This window comes from Pelmatolapia mariae, linkage group LG20 (assembly GCF_036321145.2).
Source record: "Pelmatolapia mariae isolate MD_Pm_ZW linkage group LG20, Pm_UMD_F_2, whole genome shotgun sequence".
NCBI classification, from domain to species: Eukaryota; Metazoa; Chordata; class Actinopteri; order Cichliformes; family Cichlidae; genus Pelmatolapia; species Pelmatolapia mariae.
The window spans coordinates 44,086,566-44,106,315 of NC_086244.1; the positions used below are offsets into that span (position 1 = coordinate 44,086,566).

Sequence of the window (19,750 nt, forward strand, 5' to 3'; positions counted from 1 at the left end):
ACTTATATAAACAAGGGTTGATGTCATTTGTTGCTATCCTGTTGGTATACACAGTTGTCTTTCTGAAGTCTTAAACCATGATGCCTCCTTGTCAGTGTAAAGGAGAAGGCCCAGTAAATTCTCTCTGTTGTCTGCGTTGGTTCAGCTGAAGAAATTTCAGATATTGCTACAAAACAGTGAGTTGAGACGGCTGATGAATGCCAGCTGGAGCCAAACTGACATGGGGGGTGGCTGCTATTGGCCAGTTTTAACAGACAGATAGTCTGCTGTATTAGCCCATTTTATTTTCACTTCAGCTTTAAAAGTAAAGAGCAAGCTTTACGTTACAGGTGTCTGAGGTTTAGATTTAACCATTACATTCAGTTCTTGTACATGTTAGCTGTGAATACAGCCTTGTGGCTGATTCCTGAATCAAATGTTTCTGAGTGTCTATCTAAAGCTCCAGGGTTAGCATGTGGTGCACAGATACCCAGAGTAGGGCCTGGCTCAGGGTCTAGCTCGGCGGCATATGGCTGGGAGCTCCTATAGTGAAGGGTTGGTTTCCATTGGCAGGCATTGATCCAGGAACCTGCTGCTGTACCGGTAAGGCCGCCAGGAGGACGGTGACAGATGCTAGCTGTGGTGCCGCACTATGCTCTTTTGACACAATGTGTAGTATGGAGGAATTTCTGTCACAGAGGACAGTCTGGGTGGCTTCGTGCTATGTAAAGAGACCATATGGCTCGAGGAAACACATGCAAGTAGAAGTTCCTGAGGTTTCTCTATTATAAACATGTGATCACACCAAGGTTATTTTCTGCTGACTTCTACTTCTACTTGTCACTGAGTTTGAGATCTGGGACACTGTAAAGATCTGCTAAAACTCCACCATGATGAAGCACTCCGCTCTGTCTGCATGTGAAGATTAATGAGCAGACTGGCTGTGGATCGCTTCATTACGCACCAAAGTTTAAGTTGTGCACAGTTCAGTAACTAGCAGTGGGTATTCTGAGTGCTGTCATTGTGTGTACTTCAGTTCTACTAATGAGCACTGCAAACATGCTGCAGGCCATGAAGAAGAGTGAAAGCAGCAGCATGATGCTGAGAGTGTGAGCAGGTACCAGTGTGAGGAACAGGTTTACGATGTAGTGATATATATATATACACATATATATATATATAGATGTAAAATGAGGACTCACACGTCTGAAAATGTGCAAAGAACTTGTTGCTTTTTTAAAAGTACTCTGTCGGGAATGTGTGTTTGCTGCAGCTTTACTGCACTGCTGGATGATGACACTGATGTATAGAAGGATGTCGCTCTCTGAATGCTAATCCTTTTGTTCCACTTGGAAAGGCTGAATTTGTGCATCCTTATCCTTATAGGAAGAGAAATGCAATCAGGTGTGAGCATCGGAGGGAAGTAACTAACACCTCTTTAAGAGATAAAAATCACAACCTGAAACACTGTAAATAAGATTATGATGGATGGAAGATTACTTGAACATGAATGCAGTTCTATCATTTGTATCTAAACTGCATGAAAACACGTCTGACTCTGCAGCTTCTCTTGGTGTTTTGTGTGTGCTGCACTGGTTTTGATTTGTCACCCAGTGCCAGTTTGAGCACAGCTTGATAGAAACATAGAGATCTTCTTCCCCCACACAGTTAGAAATGATTTAGAACGGAGTTTAACGGACGTCAAAACAAAAAGCTTCAGATTTAGACTCAACAGTCAAACTGTAAATGACTGTGAGCAGCTACAGGAGGAAGCTCTCGTGTGCCCCTGACTTTTACCAATGAACAGGATGTGCACCTTACTCATTTTCTTCTGACAGATGATGAGATCTTCATTTTCAGATAAAACTGCACCCCCGCTCGTTTTGTTTCATGACGCTTTAAAAGTAACCGCCGTCCATCAGATTTACACCTCCTGATTATGACACAGCGTGTCAGCAAACATGCTCATGAACCTCTACAGTAGCCTCAGTGTGATTGCACACTTTGTGTAAGGGGCGTGGTCTCCGGCGTGCGTCAGTGGAGGGAGCCACGGAGAGAGCCGGCTCTGGGCTACGACACAGCGGCGAACATAAGAGGAGAGCTGGAACCCAACAATGGCTCTCTGTGTGGGTCGTTCACACACATCACTGCACGTGTTTGCAGCAGGGCATCAATCCTGTTCATTTCACTATAATATAATATTCAAACTCACCCAGCCCTTTTTTATTTTGGAGTCATTAAGTCGAAAGAATTCAAAAAGCCAAAGTGCAGATTAGATTTCCTCGACCTGTAAAAGCTCCCTGTAATCTGTAGACTGAGTCATTATTGATGATGATCAGTGATGTCTCCTTAAACAACAGGCTTGAGTCTAACAGTCAGTATTGATCGTTGGTCTGGCTCACCCTGAAAGAGGTACTCCTCTGTGTTCATGTCAGGATTGTCAGTGATGATGTCGAACGGGGACCTTCCAGCCATCATCTCAAACATCAGCACGCCCAGAGCCCACCAGTCCACGCTGAAGCCTGGGAGGAACATCACATTCAGACTGGATGTCACATGTGATCAATAAGCTACAAACCAGGGCTGAGAACAGAGGTCAGGCCTCTGTGGTGTTTGGTACACTACATGGCTCTGCACATGTACAGACACACAACATACTGCAGTGTGGACAGGCTGACACACCGCTAACGTTAGAAAGGGATTTAAAGACACACAGAAAATGTCACACATGCAGGAGTTACTGCTGTATCATATACATACATATATGTTTTTATGATGTTACTTAATGAGGTAGCACATTTGGACCAATTAAACACATTCACATGTATAACATGAAATGTTGTTAGACAGCACATATTAGTTTGTAATGGTCTGTGAATGGCTTGCTTTAGTAGGACTGTCAAAGTGTAACCCTTTACACTGCTCCTGTACTCACCATAGTCTTCTCCTCTCAGGATCTCAGGCGCTATGTAGTTTGGAGTGCCACAGAAAGTACTGGTGGTATCACCTGGTCTGATCCCCTCCTAAGAAGAAGAAGACAGCAGCGTTTGGAGAGATCAACAAGAGCGCGCTAGACCTTCCAGTCAATACTGACCTAATGCATTATTGATAATGCTATAGCTGCCCACACTCTGTTACCTTGCACATGCCGTAGTCTGTGAGCTTGATGTGTCCCTCGTGGTCCAAGAGCACGTTGTCCAGCTTCAGATCACGGTAGATGATGCCCTTTTCATGTAGGAAGTTCAAAGCGATGCAGATTTCAGCAGCATAGAATCTGTGACGAGGTGAGAGGTGACCTGATGCTACCAAACATTTCCACTCGCACATGAGAACATGTTCAAATGCTTCCTGCACAGCTGCATGGATTTAGTGACTATGCAAATCGATGTTTACAGACCGTGACTAAGAGTGACTCGTCTCAATCGTTCTCCAAAAAAGCTGCATCTGCTCGTGATGCTGTCGAGCGTTTGTGTTACATTTACAGAAGCTACCCGTGCTACAGCCATAAGAACAGCAGCAACTTAAGTGAACCATGGGGTTGGAGGGCGCATGTAAACGCTCTCCAAAGCCTGATAGCATCCACACATTTACTTCACAAAAATCTATCTAACCTGACTGAATGACTGTTTCTCTTCCTGTTTCTGATTAGTTGTTGGGATTTTTATTGTTCTCCTTTTTTCTTATAATGTAGAAATTGTGAAGATTTGGCCTTGAAGACACAAACACTCATTAGTTTTGGTTGTTTTTTTTTTAAACCTGAAGCACACCTGAGCAGGTTCACATCTGCAGCAGGCAGGTGTTCACCTCTGCAGAAATGTAAGACATGTCCTCCCAACAGCTGTGCACGTCAGTGGGACTCAGCATCTGCTGCAGGACTCTTTGTTTGTCTTATAGAACTAATGAAAACTGGTTTTTATAGCTCTGGCTAAATGTTGGTGTCATGCTCCAAACAGAGCCTGGGATAGACGAGTACAGTTTACAGTTCCCAGAGAAGGACGTTCCCATGTGGCCTCTGTCCTCGTTCCCTGCATATAATTTACTCAGCTGCTGCCAGAGCTCTTAGAAAGCTAAAGAAGCCATCGATAACACCTCCAGCCGTGTTACAGTGGGTTTTGTAAACACTACTGTTTACTACTGTTAGCTGTCACTGGGTGAGAGGACACCCTGGACTGAGACGTAACTGAATTTGTGCGTCACATTTGCAAAGTGTGTGTGCGTTTCATGCAGAAGCAAAGCCACTATGTAGTGGCCGTGTCTCCAGCTGTGTGTACATGAAGGCCCACTTCACAGGTGTAGTTTATTCCCTGTCAGACGGAGGTGTGTCAGTACCATCACTCCTCTCTGAGGCCACGGCTCCTAACAGTTCAGCATGTGTCAAAGCACCTGCAATACTCTGATACGCTTTGACTCCTGGGTCCATACAAAGTAACAGACATTAAAGAAACCGTGTTCCTCGTGCCAAACATTTCTTCTTCTACTATGGCTATTGTTATGACAGCTAGTCTATAAAGCCTTTGTAGTGTGGGCCATCATTAGATGTACTTGGAGTGCTTCTTCGGTGAGTCAGTCACATGTTTTCTCTCCATGTGTAGGTTGTGTGTATTCTGTCTCTAGGAGATAAGCCTTCATTAAACCTGACAAGCCTCTCGCTGTCTGCTGCTATAAATCTGTGAAACACTGAGGCAAAAGACTGCAGTGGAGAAGTCCCACGTCGCTCCCCCACATTTTCACGGTGACAGCCTCCATTGTACGCTGTTGTTTCTTTGTTGCCATCAGACTGATGGAAGCTATGGCCTATCAGCAGCACAATCCCCTGCCCACCAGCCCGCCTCCCCCACGGTGTGGGGGAATGTGGCAGGGCTCTCTCTCTAAGAGCGCTGCTCATGAATATGTACCATCATTATGAGTAATTAACATGCTGCTTTGCATATGTACAGCCACTGCCTCCACAATCCAGATTGCATGAGCTGATAGGGGTCCAACGGTGCCTCTGTAAATTACACAGCCTTTGATCCGCTATTTATCAGAGACGCAGCTGGAGCGCCCCGCGAGTAGACAGCCACAATGAATTATGGGTGCTCATTATATTTTGAAAGGAGAGTAAAAGTGTTGAGACCTGTTAAAGCAGCGGTCCCCAACCCCCGGGCCTCGGACCGGTACCGGTCCGTGAGTCGTTTGGTACCGGGCCGCGAGAGTTGAGGCTCAGGTGTGAAACGTATGGTTTTCAGGGTTTTTATCGGTTTTCAGCGTTATTTTGTTATCGTTTTTATCGGTAACTCGGTTTTCCTGGGTCTTTTCACGTGTGTTATGAATAAATCTTATTTTTTTCGGTACCGGTACTAGTTTTATTTTGTTGTATTTATCCGCGACACCTTAAAGGCCGGTCCGTGAAAATATTGTCGGGCATAAACCGGTCCGTGGCGCAAAAAAGGTTGGGGACCGCTGTGTTAAAGCATCCTATGAAGCATATCTTCAAACATATGTGTTTAAAAGATGACACACCCTGTATGAATCTGCAGACCGTGCTGAAAACCGCTGATTTGGTGTGGTTCAGGCATGCAGCTGCTACCTGAGGGCTCTGACGTCTAATACTCACAACACTTTTCACAAAGACAGCTGAACATGAGTCTGCCCGCTCTGCACAGCCGTGCGTTGAACCGGCCCAATGCTGCACGTACACATGGCTGTATCGTCAGAGCTGCCCTCACGATTGCTTGCGTGTAAACTGAGGCTACGTGAAAATATAGGTTACGCTGTCCCTGAACTCGCTCTGCTCCAGGGAAGCAGATACAATGCTTTGACCCTTCTGGAAGTCGTTTACTCCAAAATTGTTCACAATTGTACAAATGGGTTTTCTGTGTCATGTCAGTGTAACCAAAATCAAGTGTACCCACTTCAGTGTCATCCTGCTATCACAGAGGCCTCATTTACCACCTCAGACTGAATCAGCTGCTGTTCAGTCTTCATTCAAACATGCAACCTGTTCATAATGCACATGTGGGAGTACACCTAAACACCATGTACCCTCTAAAGATTCTCACATTGTGGACAGGGACCATATTTTATGTGGATAATGGCTGGAAACAGCTGGCGTACATCTGGAGGTTTACCTTGCGTGCTCTTCCGGGAGCTTCCTTTGTCGTTGCATATGAAACATCAAATCCCCACCGTTCACATACTCGATCACTAGAAATAACCTGGAAACAGAGCAAGAACATTTACGAACAGACGTTACATCAAATACTCTTAATATGAACGTTAAGTTAAAAAAGTTAAAAGAGCATTTCTTGCTGATGTTCATTATATCAAAAGAAAACATGCACCTTGACTCAAAAGCCCCGTTTGATGTTATTTAATCAATAATAAAAGTCAATGGATCGTTACGATATTAGTTCATTTTACATCACATTATGATAGTATTAAGGTAGTATTGTGATAGTATTATGATAGTATTAAGGTAGTATTGTGATAGTACTAAGGTAGTATTGTGATAGTACTACGGTAGTATTATGATAGTATTAAGGTAGTATTGTGATAGTATTATGATAGTATTAAGGTAGTATTGTGATAGTATTATGATAGTATTAAGGTAGTATTGTGATAGTACTAAGGTAGTATTGTGATAGTACTAAGGTAGTATTGTGATAGTACTATGATAGTATTGTGATAGTATTACGGTAGTATTATGATAGTATTAAGGTAGTATTGTGATAGTATTAAGGTAGTATTGTGATAGTATTATGATAGTATTAAGGTAATATTGTGATAGTATTAAAGTAGTATTGTGATAGTATTATGATAGTATTGTGATAGTATTGTGATAATATTAAGGTAGTATTGTGATAGTATTAAGGTAGTATTGTGATAGTATTATGATAGTATTAAGGTAGTATTGTGATAGTATTATGATAGTATTGTGATAGTATTGTGATAATATTAAGGTAGTATTATGATAGTATTAAGGTAGTATTGTGATAGTATTATGATAGTATTGTGATAGTATTGTGATAATATTAAGGTAGTATTGTGATAGTATTAAAGTAGTATTGTGATAGTATTATGATAGTATTAAGGTAGTATTGTGATAGTATTATGATAGTATTGTGATAGTATTGTGATAATATTAAGGTAGTATTGTGATAGTATTAAGGTAGTATTGTGATAGTATTATGATAGTATTAAGGTAGTATTGTGATAGTATTATGATAGTATTAAGGTAGTATTGTGATAGTATTAAGGTAGTACTGTGATAGTATTATGATAGTATTAAGGTATAATTGTGATAGTATTATGATAGTATTACGGTAGTATTATGATAGTATTAAGGTAGTATTGTGATAGTATTAAGGTAGTATTATGATAGTATTAAGGTAGTATTGTGATAGTATTATGATAGTATTAAGGTAGTATTGTGATAGTATTATGATAGTGTTAAGGTAGTATTGTGATAGTATTAAGGTAGTATTGTGATAGTATTGTGATAGTATTAAGGTAGTATTGTGATAGTATTATGATAGTATTAAGGTAGTATTATGATAGTATTGAGGTAGTATTAAGGTAGTATTATGATAGTATTGAGGTAGTATTGTGATAGTATTATGATAGTATTAAGGTAGTATTGTGATAGTATTAAGGTAGTATTGTGATAGTATTATGATAGTATTAAGGTAGTATTGTGATAGTATTATGATAGTATTACGGTAGTATTATGATAGTATTAAGGTAGTATTGTGATAGTATTAAGGTAGTATTATGATAGTATTAAGGTAGTATTGTGATAGTATTATGATAGTATTAAGGTAGTATTGTGATAGTATTAAGATGCTGGAAATACGACATGGATGGATCCTCCTGACGTAAACATTTCACAAATGGGAGTCGAGCGATTGAAGCGACTGAAATGTGAGCCAATAATAAGAGGGAGAAGAATATACATTAGTGGGTTGCCTAGGCAACCGAAGCCTGGATAACCTCTGGTGACCAACTGTCGATTAAAGCAATGCACAACGAGTAAATCTCTTCATATGTGCACGAGGTTTAGAGGTGAGACACAAACGACCTGAGCAGTTCCACAGCATGTGCATGTTACATCAAACCATGTGTTTCCAGCACAGCCACTCTTCACCTGGCTGCCTGTGTTTTCTTCCTCTTCCACCGAAAAATTCATGATGGAGAGTCACTGTTTTAAAAGAGTGGAGCAAATATAGTACAGCTGCAGGTGGTGCCTGGAGGGGTGTTGCTCCACAAAGGAGACTATGTGGAAATGGTTGGATGAGCAAGTCATTCAGCTTCGTTTCTGTAAAAACACCTAAAGTGTTATTATGATGATACTGTGGAGGACAAATGTGACACTACATGTTGTATGCATGTCTTTATCCTGTCTTCCTTCTCTCACCCCAACCAATCACAGCAGATGGCCCCGCCCCTCCCTGAGCCTGGTTCTGCCGGAGGTTTCTTCCTGTTAAAAGGGAGTTTTTCCTTCCCACTGTCGCCAAAGTGCTTGCTCATAGGGGGTCATATGATTGTTGGGTTTTTCTCTGTTGTATTATTGTAGGGTCTACCTTACAATATAAAGCACCTTGAGGCGACTGTTGTTGTGATGTATAAATAAATTGAATATATGAAAATGTCCTTATATAAATTTTGAACTTTTGGGGAAGTTGTCAGTGTTTATTACAAATCATAACAAAAACAATAGTAAAGTAAAAAAAAGTTCAGCTGTTTGATGTGACAGCTGTTGGTCACATGATCCTTATGAAGGGCTGTTATGGGTGCAGCCCTGCTGGGTTCAGCACTGTTTGAGGAAAACAGTAAAGTCCTGAGTGTGAACTGTGCCTTTAGTCCTCACATCATGAACAGGTTTTAATAGATCTGCAGAACCATTGAATGGAGCACATTACAAACCTGAGCCGTGGTTATTTCCCAACTACAACAATGACCTCACTGTGAAAACACACCACAATGTCTAATCTCTTTCAATTCAGTAAATTTAGACACACAATGTAAACCTAGTGACACAAACTACAACTCATTTGAACTTTGACCTCGGTGCATGATGGAGCTCCGGGGCTGCCTTGAGCTGGACGCTGCAAAGGTCACACAGAGTTGAATCAGTGTCAGAGTGCAGCGGCATTGTTGCTGTGACACAACCCTAACGACACACAACATTGTGCTTTCTTACTGAGGCCCAGAAAGCAGTTTGAAGACTTCAGTACGCAAAGTTAAAAAAGGGAGGAGCTTCAGGAAAACTGTCAACCTGTCTTCAGATACGTGTGGAGCTACTCAGGAACAGCCTTCCTCTGTTTGTCAGGTCGCCTCAATCTGTGCTTTGTTTTAAACAACGGCTCAAAGCTCATTTTTATACTTCACAGCCGTGAGCCACAGTTTACAGCTCTGCACGTAGGAAGATGTACGACTAAATACGTGTCTGTATGCTGGAACATATACTTTGGATCTGTGTGTTAATACAAAGTTAGACGTTAAGCTTACTTCAGCAGACTGAGGTAAGAACGGGCCATCGTCAAAGGAGTATTTAGTGAAAGGCACGGTACCCGACAGCGCTCACAGTGTCAGCTTTATCCTCTTACCGACTTTCTGTCTGGAAACAGGAGTGGAGGCCGACTAAGAAGGGATTGGTCGAGGCCTGCTCAAAAACATGCTTCTCTGTCTGCACCCAGTCAATATCCTGCAGAGATGAGACAGACACAGCATGAAAGACAGATAATGTGGGAACAATCGGTTTGTCAGTAGGTTTTCTCAGACAGATCGATGGAGATACATCAGGTCACTGGTGTCACTGGTTTGAACAGCCCTCACACACAGAATGGGAGATTAATGGAGAGCAAGCCATGAACTCAGGAAACAGAAGAGCTCTCTATTGTCCTTTAACACGATGGCAGGTGTAAGGCACTTGAACCACAGTGGCTTACATTCACTTCCCAAAGTCCATCTTTTATCTACAGTTTGTGATTTTGGACTAAAATACTGCCAGTAGTAAGTGACGTTATTATACGTATGCAATCTACAGTGTTTGCAGCAAAATTTTACATTATTTTTGTGACATCAGCATCTCATCGTATCCAACCCTTTATACTGAATCGCTTTTCTAAATCAGGTGTCACAAAATAACAGCTGAAAGCACTCCAACTCCCAGAAGTCCTTCAGAGTACCCAGGATGTCATGGATGCTGCTCAGTGCTTCGCCTGCAGCGAGGACTCTGAATCTGGAGTTCAAGCATCATTAAACTGGGATCAGGTGTGTGTACACTGTGATACAAAATTCCTTTTGGTCAAGTCATTACTGCATCCAGCCATTATTATTATTGTTATCATGCAAAATAAGTCATAGTAACACGTCTGACATTTCAGACTATTTGACTCTCAGTGGAATCACCTTCCTGCTGTCCGTGGATTGTTGTTTGTACAGAAAGTGAAACTTTGTCATGGAATAAAACGTGTCCATGTGGGACATCGTGAGCTGGTCAGATGATGGACGATGCTGTAGTTATAGGACGCTGGTCCTCGGCCTATATGTTGAGCAATATTGCCATCTAGTGGACTTTCATCACACAACCACAGCACAGTCAGTAGGCTTCACCATTCTTCTTTATCCAGGCCTATCTCACCTCCTTACCAATCTCTCTCTGTCTTTCTTTTAACATATGTTCCAGCTACGATGTTCTAGGACTACCTGATGACTTTTGAGGCAGAGAAGTCACAGAGTCTAAAGAACGTGATCAGAGTCTGTTAACTTAAGCTGAGCTTTGAGTTATCAGACCAGCAAGCCAGACGAGTCAAGAGCAAGAAGTGGAATCAGAGTAACACAGAAAACAGAGCTGACTCAAAGTATTTCAGTCACTGAGTCTTATTGTATCCACAATCCACCCACAGAAGTCACGTGTTGTTTCTAAGGTTATGATCGGTCCTGGAGGACAGGGAGCTGTCAGCACTGCTAACATACCATGCAGACAGACTCTGTGTCACAGACACTTTCAAAGAAAGCTGCAGGTGTGGGCATCACTCGTGGAAAACGAAAAGACGCTTTGGCTCTTGTAATGTTTCTGTTTCTATGAATATAACATGTTTTTGCCTGTGGAACATTATTTATGCAGACTTCATGTTCATCTGGTTATTCATCCCTGCAAAGAGGATGTTATACCCGGATTTCATCTGCTGCTTTCAGTCACCCACTCACTTCTTCCTCCTCAGCAGCTCTGTGCCACCTCCACTCCATATTTCCCCTTCTTTGTTCCATTTCCTTCCAGTGTCTGGCTCAGTTCCATTCCCTTCCTTTAGCCAATCCTGATTCTCATATTTTCATACATCCCCACTGTTTCATCGTCACCCTTCACTTCCAACTTTTACCCTCCTCTCTCCTCTGAATATTGACCTGTTACATAGTCTAGTGCTCCTAAATCTCTCCAGAGCCCTGCTGTCTCCATGCAAGGTCAAAACAATGAAACAGACAGCGTGCAAAACCAGCTGCCCCCTGAGTATTAGAGAAAATATATACAGAAGTATTGAAAATTCCCCACATTCTCAATGAAATGTGTCCTGCTGTCCACCACTGGTCCAGTTCAACCCTACATGTAAGACAGAAAAAGCGGTCCGTGGCTGGGATGTGCCAACATCACAGATGCTGACATCATCTGTGTATGTTGACTTCAGTGGAAATCACTGGGTGCTGAAGCTGCTGTTTACACACTTTTATACAAGAATTTACTAATGCCTACCAAATCTGTTCCAAAGCATTTCAAAAGGAAAACAGCAACAGCTGTCTCCACGTAGGCTGATTTGTAGAGTTATATCCCCTCCTGAAGGCAAACATCACACTTCTCAGTCTTTGTGCTTAGAAATCTTTGAAACCTTCAGTGTTTGGTGTTTGTACTTTCCTTCTCTTGTTTTTCTTTTACGCTTGCAGCTGTGGTGGTTAATGTTTTCAGTCAGTTGTTCTGGACTGTTACAACACATTGAAGATGGATGAAGCCTCCAGGTCAGTATAAATCCTGCATTCTCTCTAATGTCCAGCAGGGGGTGCATTACCTGCTGTAAAACTACAGAAGTCAGTGAGAAACACACTAATTCTGATGTTTTCAATCACTCAGTCTTCTGTATAACACACGGTGGTCACTTTGTAAATTCAGGCCTCTCAGTGGGATACTGCACAAGAAGCCTGTTGTTGTAAAGCATATATTTTATACAATATTTGATCCTCTACAATAAACCGAGGATTCAGGCTCTCACAGACCAGCTGTGCGCCACATATAATACTCCTACTGAAACTCATGGGAAGACCAACAAATGTCAACCAGTGTCAGCCTCCATAAGGCTGGAATGCAGCTGGATAGGGTAGTGGTAAGACTACACACCTTTGGAGCAGGAGTCGCAAGTTTGATTCCCACCCGGTATCCAGTAAGGGTCCTGGCTAGACCCCCCATGCTAAAACCAGGCCTAAACCTGTTAATGATCTAAAGGTAGCTGGCACCACAGTCAACAAGAACACCACTGGTAACACAACACACTGCCATGAACTGAAGTCCTGCAGCAAAGTCACCCTTCAGAAGAAGGCACGTGTCATCTTACATTTGTCAGTGAAGATCTCAATGATTCAGAGAAAGCTCAGGAGAGAGTGCTGCGGACAGATGAAACAAAGAAGTGAGGTTTTTGGCATCAACCCGCCCTGCGGTGTTTTGGAGGGAAGAGAAGTGCTGAGTATGAACCAAAGAACACCAACCCCACCCTCAAGCACACAGGTGGAAACATTATGCTTTGGATGGAGCCGTGACCTCCTCTCCTCAGCCAGAACACTCAGGACGGGTCATGGATGGGTCTTCTAACAACAAAGAAGTGTCTAAAGGAAACGCACACTAAGGTCATGTATTGGCTTAGCCAGATTCCAGATATTAATTCTTAATTAAAAACCTGTGGAGGGAGGTGAAGCTCCACGCTGCTAAGCGGCAGGATTTCGAGAGCTTCTATAGAGAGGAGTGTGCTAAAATCTCCCCTGAGATGTGTGCAAACCTGGTGACCAGCTACAAGAAACCTATTACTGCTAACGAGTACTCATGTGGTTCTAGGGGTTTAAATACTACACTCAGAGTTTCTCCGGGTGCTCTCACCTCGTCGTCATGGACCAGCTCCTTTTTCACCACCTTCATGGCGTACGTCTGCTCGTTCTTCTTTAGCCGCACCAGCAGAACTTTGGCATAGCTGCCACGTCCTATTACTCGAATCAGGTCAAAGTCAGCCAGCCCGAGAGCCAGTCCCTGGGATATCTTAATGCCATCGATGCCATCAACTACTGCTTTGATGTCCTACAGGGGCAGAGGTCAGAATAGCATCAATAGCATAGTTTATGTAGAAGAATGATCACACAGTCATTTTCAAAGTGATGGGCACTTTTACATTATCAGCGTATTATCCTTAATGAGTCGGTCTTACCTCTGTCTCGTCTTCTGCTTTGTTCACTGCACAGTTGTGTGGTAAAAACGGTACTGCAAAACACAGATCCACACCAAACTATGACCATCTGGAGACCGTCACAAATGCTTTCCTTCCCTCAACCAGCAGAGGGAGGCAGAGCACACAAAATAAAGACCCCTGTTCTTACCAAACTAGGCTAATCCACAAGGGGCCCCAGAGCAGTCATGGGCACAAGTTTACACATAAGCATCTCAGAGTTACATAAGTGATGAGAGCGAATGAGAAGTGAGGAGACCAGGCCCGCTGGTCCAAGCAGCCACTCTGGTACTCATTTCTTTGGGGATTCGTAAAATGACAGCGAGGGCCACCGAGGGCTCCTCAGTTATAAATTGTACAAGTAGCTGTCGTTTAACGCAACACTAAAGAAACTGGTGTAGTGGTGCACATCTCTGTAGAGAAAAGCACTCTTCTTTATTTTTTATTCACTCTCAAATTTAAAAGAGTTTGTGTACTTTCAAAGAGATGTTGTCACCCTGTTTGTCCACAGATATCACAGTTTACTCTGAGACAAACTCAAATGCATTCTTATCCTAAATATTTGTAGTCATTTCAAACAAAATTACACTCTATTGTATTTTATTGTAACATATTTCTTAGGCCCCACCCAACGGTCGGTTTACCGCCTACGAAGGACCACAGACGACATCAGAAAGTGTGAAAAGTGTTAAATGTCCTATGTGTTAGAGTCCAAACAGTCCAGGACATGAATGCAGTCAGACTGGGACATGTAGTCCACAGTTTCTAGACTTGCATGGACTGGGTCTGGATGCTGTGTGCAGGATCCCGTCACGCTCTCTGCTGACTTACATCTCATAAAAATGTAGCAGAGTTCAGAGTTTCCCTTTTTCATCTGCACTCATACAACGATTAGCTTCTCGTTATAGCTTTCTTAGGTAACTCAGTGGCATATAAAAGAAATGCATCTTACTCCCATCTGTGTCCTCTGTGTCATCCAGTGGAAGGTCCACCTCGGCACTCTGGGCATCTGAAGGGGGCTTCTGTGATGGCATGACTGGATCCTGAAGAAACAATTTCAGATATTCACCTACATTTCTTTGCAACATGCCCTATCAGATATCCCGTCATGGCTGTGCAGTCCTGCACGAGTGGATGATGGCTCATGTTTACGCTCAGGACGAGGTCTGTATTTCAGCTCATGGGCAGAAATGTTGCTGCTCTAATGAAGTGTGGGGGTTTCTCCAGAAAAGGGATTTAATCTTATCCAGGAAAGAAGGCAGTGAAGATAGCAGCACAGTCGCAGAGCACATACTCCATTGACTGCATTGATTTTCTGCTCAGGATTTGGGTGATTGGGGTCAAAATTTTGGATCTTTCTGTTTGGTCAGACGCTCGCCTAGTGCTCTAATGGATTGACTACGTGGAGCACACTGGTCTGTGGTCACGCCGTCCTTATTTTCTATCAGTTAGGATATCGCTATATTACTGGTCTTTGAAGAAAGACCAGGGGTTGCACGATTTTGCTCATTTCCTTTGCTGTAGCTTGTTGTTTCCCAGCTCTTTCAAAACCATTTTAATTCCTTTTTATAGATAAGAAGGAAGACATCACTACTTGATCTTTGAATCTCATGTAAAGCAGCACACACACCAAACACAAGTACATTTTAAAGACATTTTTGACAAACTGCTCTGCTGTGTTTTGTTGTTGCTTCTGTGCAGATCCTGTGTGGTTCCACTTGATGCTGAGGTCTACAGGCCTGAAAGGTATTACTGTGAAGCAAGATTAGCACGGTATGCTGAGCCCAAAGCAAGAGGTTTCACTTTCACTCACTTTATTTACACTGAGAGCTGACTGACTCAGAATGACACCGAGCAATGAAGTGACCCTGAGAGAGTCAAACTTCAGTTTAACATATACAGTTTGAGAGCTCTAACATGTTAACCTGATACTTAAAACAACTACTTGTTACACTGTTTCCAGCGTTGGTCTGACACTGTGTTCACTCTGATGGGAAAGGAGAGATTGCCAAATAGTGCAATCTGATTGGTTGGGAGGGACTTTGATGCCTTATACAGTAGCTGTTCAACAATCCCTGCCATGGCATCCACCTCAATGTTTGACAACAGCTTGAGAACATAATTAGTCCCATCAGTAACACTGACTAGCTAACTTTTGCTCATCTACATTATTAGCCTACTGCTAACAAATTAAAGAGAGATTAAACAACAGGGCCAGTGTAGCAGCTGCTCTCTATCCACCTATGACCAAAGAAGGGTCAATCACTGAGTGCACCTAAGGTTAAACATTATTCTTTGCATGTGAACAGTTTACACACACCCCTCATTGATATGAGTGTCATGGTAATTTGGGGCTTTTAATGGTTTCTTTGAACGGTTCTTTGTCCAGGGAGGGAAAAGGCTTTCCCAGTGATCCATGCAGACAACATGAGCCTCTGTGCTATTTAATGGGCATAATCACATACTCACCATAAGCCTTTGGCAGGTCTGAGGGATGAGTCTGTGACAGCGCTTATGGACCAGCAGTTTGCAGGTGATACACTTGTAGCCCTGACTGCCCAGCCCCCATATCCTGTCACTACAGTGGGCACAGTAGGCTTTCTGTAAGACAAAAACATGCACCCTTTTTAGCAGAACATATATGTCAAAGTCAAACTTTGACACTACAGGACGGACAGTGAGACTCTTCATCGTTTAAATGAGGAGTCTGATTTTCATAGTTAGCCTTTATGGCTGAATAGCACAAAACACAGCTGCAAACATCCACATTTGTAATCAGTATTTATTTTAATACAATTATTATCATGACAGAATAAATACACATCGTGCATTCATAACAGAGAAAATCAAAAGACATTTTCAACAATAGAACTCTGTCTTCATAAACAACAAGACGGCGACTGTGCTGACAATGTATGATTTACACACACACAAAATATATATATGTGTGTGTGTGTGTGTACACGGCTACGTTCACACTGCAGGTCTTAATGCTCAATTCCGATTTTTTTGTCTACAAATAAAATGCGACAGCAAACGCGCTCTAGTGTGAATGCTCAAAGCGGCCCGCATGCACAAAAGAAGGCGTCACACACAACGCGCTCTGTTTAGACCCAGACCAAACAGTATTGTTTGACTGTTCCGGACTTTACGTTTCCCAATTTTCGCTTTAAGTTAATTTGTTATTTACATATGGCCTAATAATGATCCTTATTGCTGTTTTAGAGGAGCGGTGCTTCAAAGGATAGTTGCAGATTTCTGTCAGAATCTGCAGATTATACAGGACAAATAAAATGTTCACGTTTCTCCGACGTTGTCTTCCCAACAGTTTCACTAACATCTACGCGGGATGGCCAGGAAGGGTTCACGATGTCTTCTCCGGCGCTGATAATTGGCGTCTGTCTTGTGTCAGTGATGTAAAAGACGGATTTAATGCGACATGACCGTTCAAACAGCAGTCGCTTTCTAAAACATCGGATATGTATCGGATTCAGTACCACATACGAAAGTGACCCATATCGGATTTGAAAATATCGGATTTGTGCCGTTCACACTGTCATAGCATAATCGGATATGAGTCGCATAGGGTCACAAAAGTCGGATTTGATGCGCTTTCGCCTGCAGTGTGAATGTAGCCTAAGTCACGTCATCACCGCCAACCCAGGAGGGTGATGACATCACACCTTTTTATGGCTGAGCGGTAAAAACTGTTTGTGTTTATTCCTGTTTGTCTAATGTTAATATTTGTTTGATAAACATGGAAGTGTGACAACATGCATCTAATACTAATGTTTCACATGCTGCGTGTGTGAGTGTGTGAGAAAAAGGTGATTAACAATGGAAGAGAGACAGACCATCATAACACTTATAAATGTCGGTCTGTGCTACAGAGAAACTGCAAAGAAAGTCAAGGTGTCAGTGAGTACAGTTTCCTGTTCCATCAAAGGCTCAGAAACTGTGACAGGAAGAGGTCTGCAGACCCAAAGACACGACTGAATCAGAGGACAAGTTTCTGAGAGTTAACAGCTGTGGTGATGGCGGCTGACAGGACAACAGCTTCAAGCAGCTTAACAGTGGTCGTAGTGAGAAAGTCTCAGTTTCAACTGTGAAGAGAAGACTTTGAGCTGCAGGTTTGACAGGACGAGTTGCAGCAAGAAAGCCAGACGTCAGAATAAGACAGAGGCTTGGCTGGGCCGTGAAACACCACCATTGGACTACTGAAGACTGGAAGAAGGTATTATGGACTGATGGATCAACATTTGAAACCTTGGGTTCATCACACAGGATCTTTGTGGTCGAGTAGGTAAAGGATGGTTCCACAGTGTGTGGCATTGACTGTCAAACATGGAGGAGGAAGTGTGATGGTCGGAGGCTGTTTGCTGGATCCAGGGTCGGTGACTCGTACAGAGTGAGAGGCTCCCTGAACCAAAACCACAGCATTGTGCAGGACCCTCTGGTATGAGCCTAGCTGGTCAGGGGTTCATCCTACAGCAAGATAAAGACCCAAAACATGAGTCCAAGCTGTGCCAGAACTACCTCAGGAACAAAGAACAAGATGGTGAGCTTGAAAACATGGAGTGTCCAGCACAGTCTCCAGACTTAAACCCCATCGAGCTGGTTTGAACTGGACAGAAGAGTGAAAGCAAAGCAGCTACAAGGTCCACATTTATGGGAACTTCTGCCACAGATATGGGAGAAGATTCGATTTCTATTGTAGAAAGAAGCCACGGCTGTGTTCAGCTGTTATATCTGCCAGAGGAGGCTACTCTGATGGGTCAAAGGTTACAATACACTTTGGTCTATAAACTGATTCCATGATTTCTTTTTTAACTCCAATTACTTATTTGTGCTATGCTTTCATTTCAGAGTGCAATCAGACATTAAACTGCATCATTTTCAATAAAAAACTGGAAAATTTGGGGTTTTCTTAAACTTTTGAGCCATAGTGTGTATACACATTACATTTCCAGAACGTGTTTAAAATAAAACAGCATGTATACAGTGTGACATTCAGTCAAATCAGCCACAGACACTACTTCATGCTGAAAATATGGATTTGTAATGTTATTAATATGATAGATTTCTGACTGGACTGCACAACCTCAGCCTCACCCTTTATGTACGTGTCTCTAACTCAGACTTGTCCTTTCTCCTCGTGTCCTCGGCCAGGCCAAGGCTTATTGTAAGTTTACTCTGTTACATGACTTGGTGTGGAGTCCTTTCTGTGTAGTTGTACCAAAGCTGCTCGGTGTCTCTGGGCAGGCTGTCACCAAACCGTCTCCCTGGGAAGTGAACACTTGAGATGCAGAGCGCGTGCTCGGCTGTACTGACATCATTGTAAAGAACAAAGTCCCAGTCAGTACTGTATTACCATGGAAATGCTTCAGCAAAGACTTCAAGTCCTTTTCCTCTAACACTAAACAGAGTTGAAGCACAAACGTTCACCCACACCCAGCCTGACAGCGATGTACATCTAAGCCTCAGGTTCTTTTTAGGATTTTTTGGGATGATACAAACACCAACATGAGAACAACCACAGTTACAGATGCGCCTGTACGCTGACTGGATATCAGCCCTTGACTGACATCAGCATAAAAATACCAAAATAACTGACCCATATTTACACTGGTTAAATGATTAAATATTACATGGCCATGATGAGTGTACGTACATGTCTGTACATGATAATGCATGCAGTCTGCTTGAGACAGAACAGTGAAACACTGTAAAACTGACTAAAATTGCTCTAGTTTCTCTGGTGAATCAGGACGGCTCACCCCAAACGCTGTCCCTTTAGCTGGACCACATCTCACTGCTCTGAGCTGCTGCAGAGCACATACATGTGGCTGTACGGGGAACCCTGCAGTGTCAGGCTCCAGGACATTAGAGGACAGTAAGTGGTGTATTAGTGCACACCACTCTTCTCTAACATACTGACTCTGCAAAGCAAACCTTGGCCTCTGCCACTGTTAATGTGATAATCAACAATGTTTATGATGACTCATGTGTATTCTTGTCATCTACGTGGCAGCATGTGGTGTTTCCAAGACTCAGAGCGGTCACCAGCTTTTAAGAACATGTAATAAACCAGCCAGAATAAGCTGGGATAGAAACCAGCACAGGGGAGAAGCATCTCTCAGAGCTGTGCTTGTCACATGGAGGTCCAGAGTCCTGCAGCTGCCTGCAGCTTCAGATTAAAGAGCAGAAGGCGCTTTATCGATTGATCCCAGCAGGCAGTGGTACAGACGGTGCGAGTGCCGGCACACTGACGGGCCTAATATTGCTGAGAAATGATGTGCTGTCTGCTTTGCTTT

The 19,750-nt window shown here is 42.8% G+C and overlaps 1 protein-coding gene across 5 annotated transcripts in view; it reads right to left on the reverse strand.

The window, feature by feature from the left end:
* prkcz (protein kinase C, zeta) overlaps positions 1-19,750 on the reverse strand; it is a 97,987-nt gene that overhangs the window by 25,432 nt on the left and 52,805 nt on the right. For all 5 annotated transcript variants that reach the window (XM_063464239.1, XM_063464243.1, XM_063464241.1 and 2 more), the window contains 9 exons: positions 15,906-16,037; positions 14,389-14,479; positions 13,419-13,471; positions 13,097-13,291; positions 9,567-9,664; positions 6,090-6,176; positions 3,118-3,253; positions 2,915-3,002; positions 2,382-2,501 (listed from right to left, as the gene is read on the reverse strand). In XM_063464239.1, coding sequence (XP_063320309.1) covers positions 2,382-2,501; positions 2,915-3,002; positions 3,118-3,253; positions 6,090-6,176; positions 9,567-9,664; positions 13,097-13,291; positions 13,419-13,471; positions 14,389-14,479; positions 15,906-16,037 — 1,000 coding nt within the window. The remainder of the gene's footprint in view (positions 1-2,381; positions 2,502-2,914; positions 3,003-3,117; positions 3,254-6,089; positions 6,177-9,566; positions 9,665-13,096; positions 13,292-13,418; positions 13,472-14,388; positions 14,480-15,905; positions 16,038-19,750) is intronic.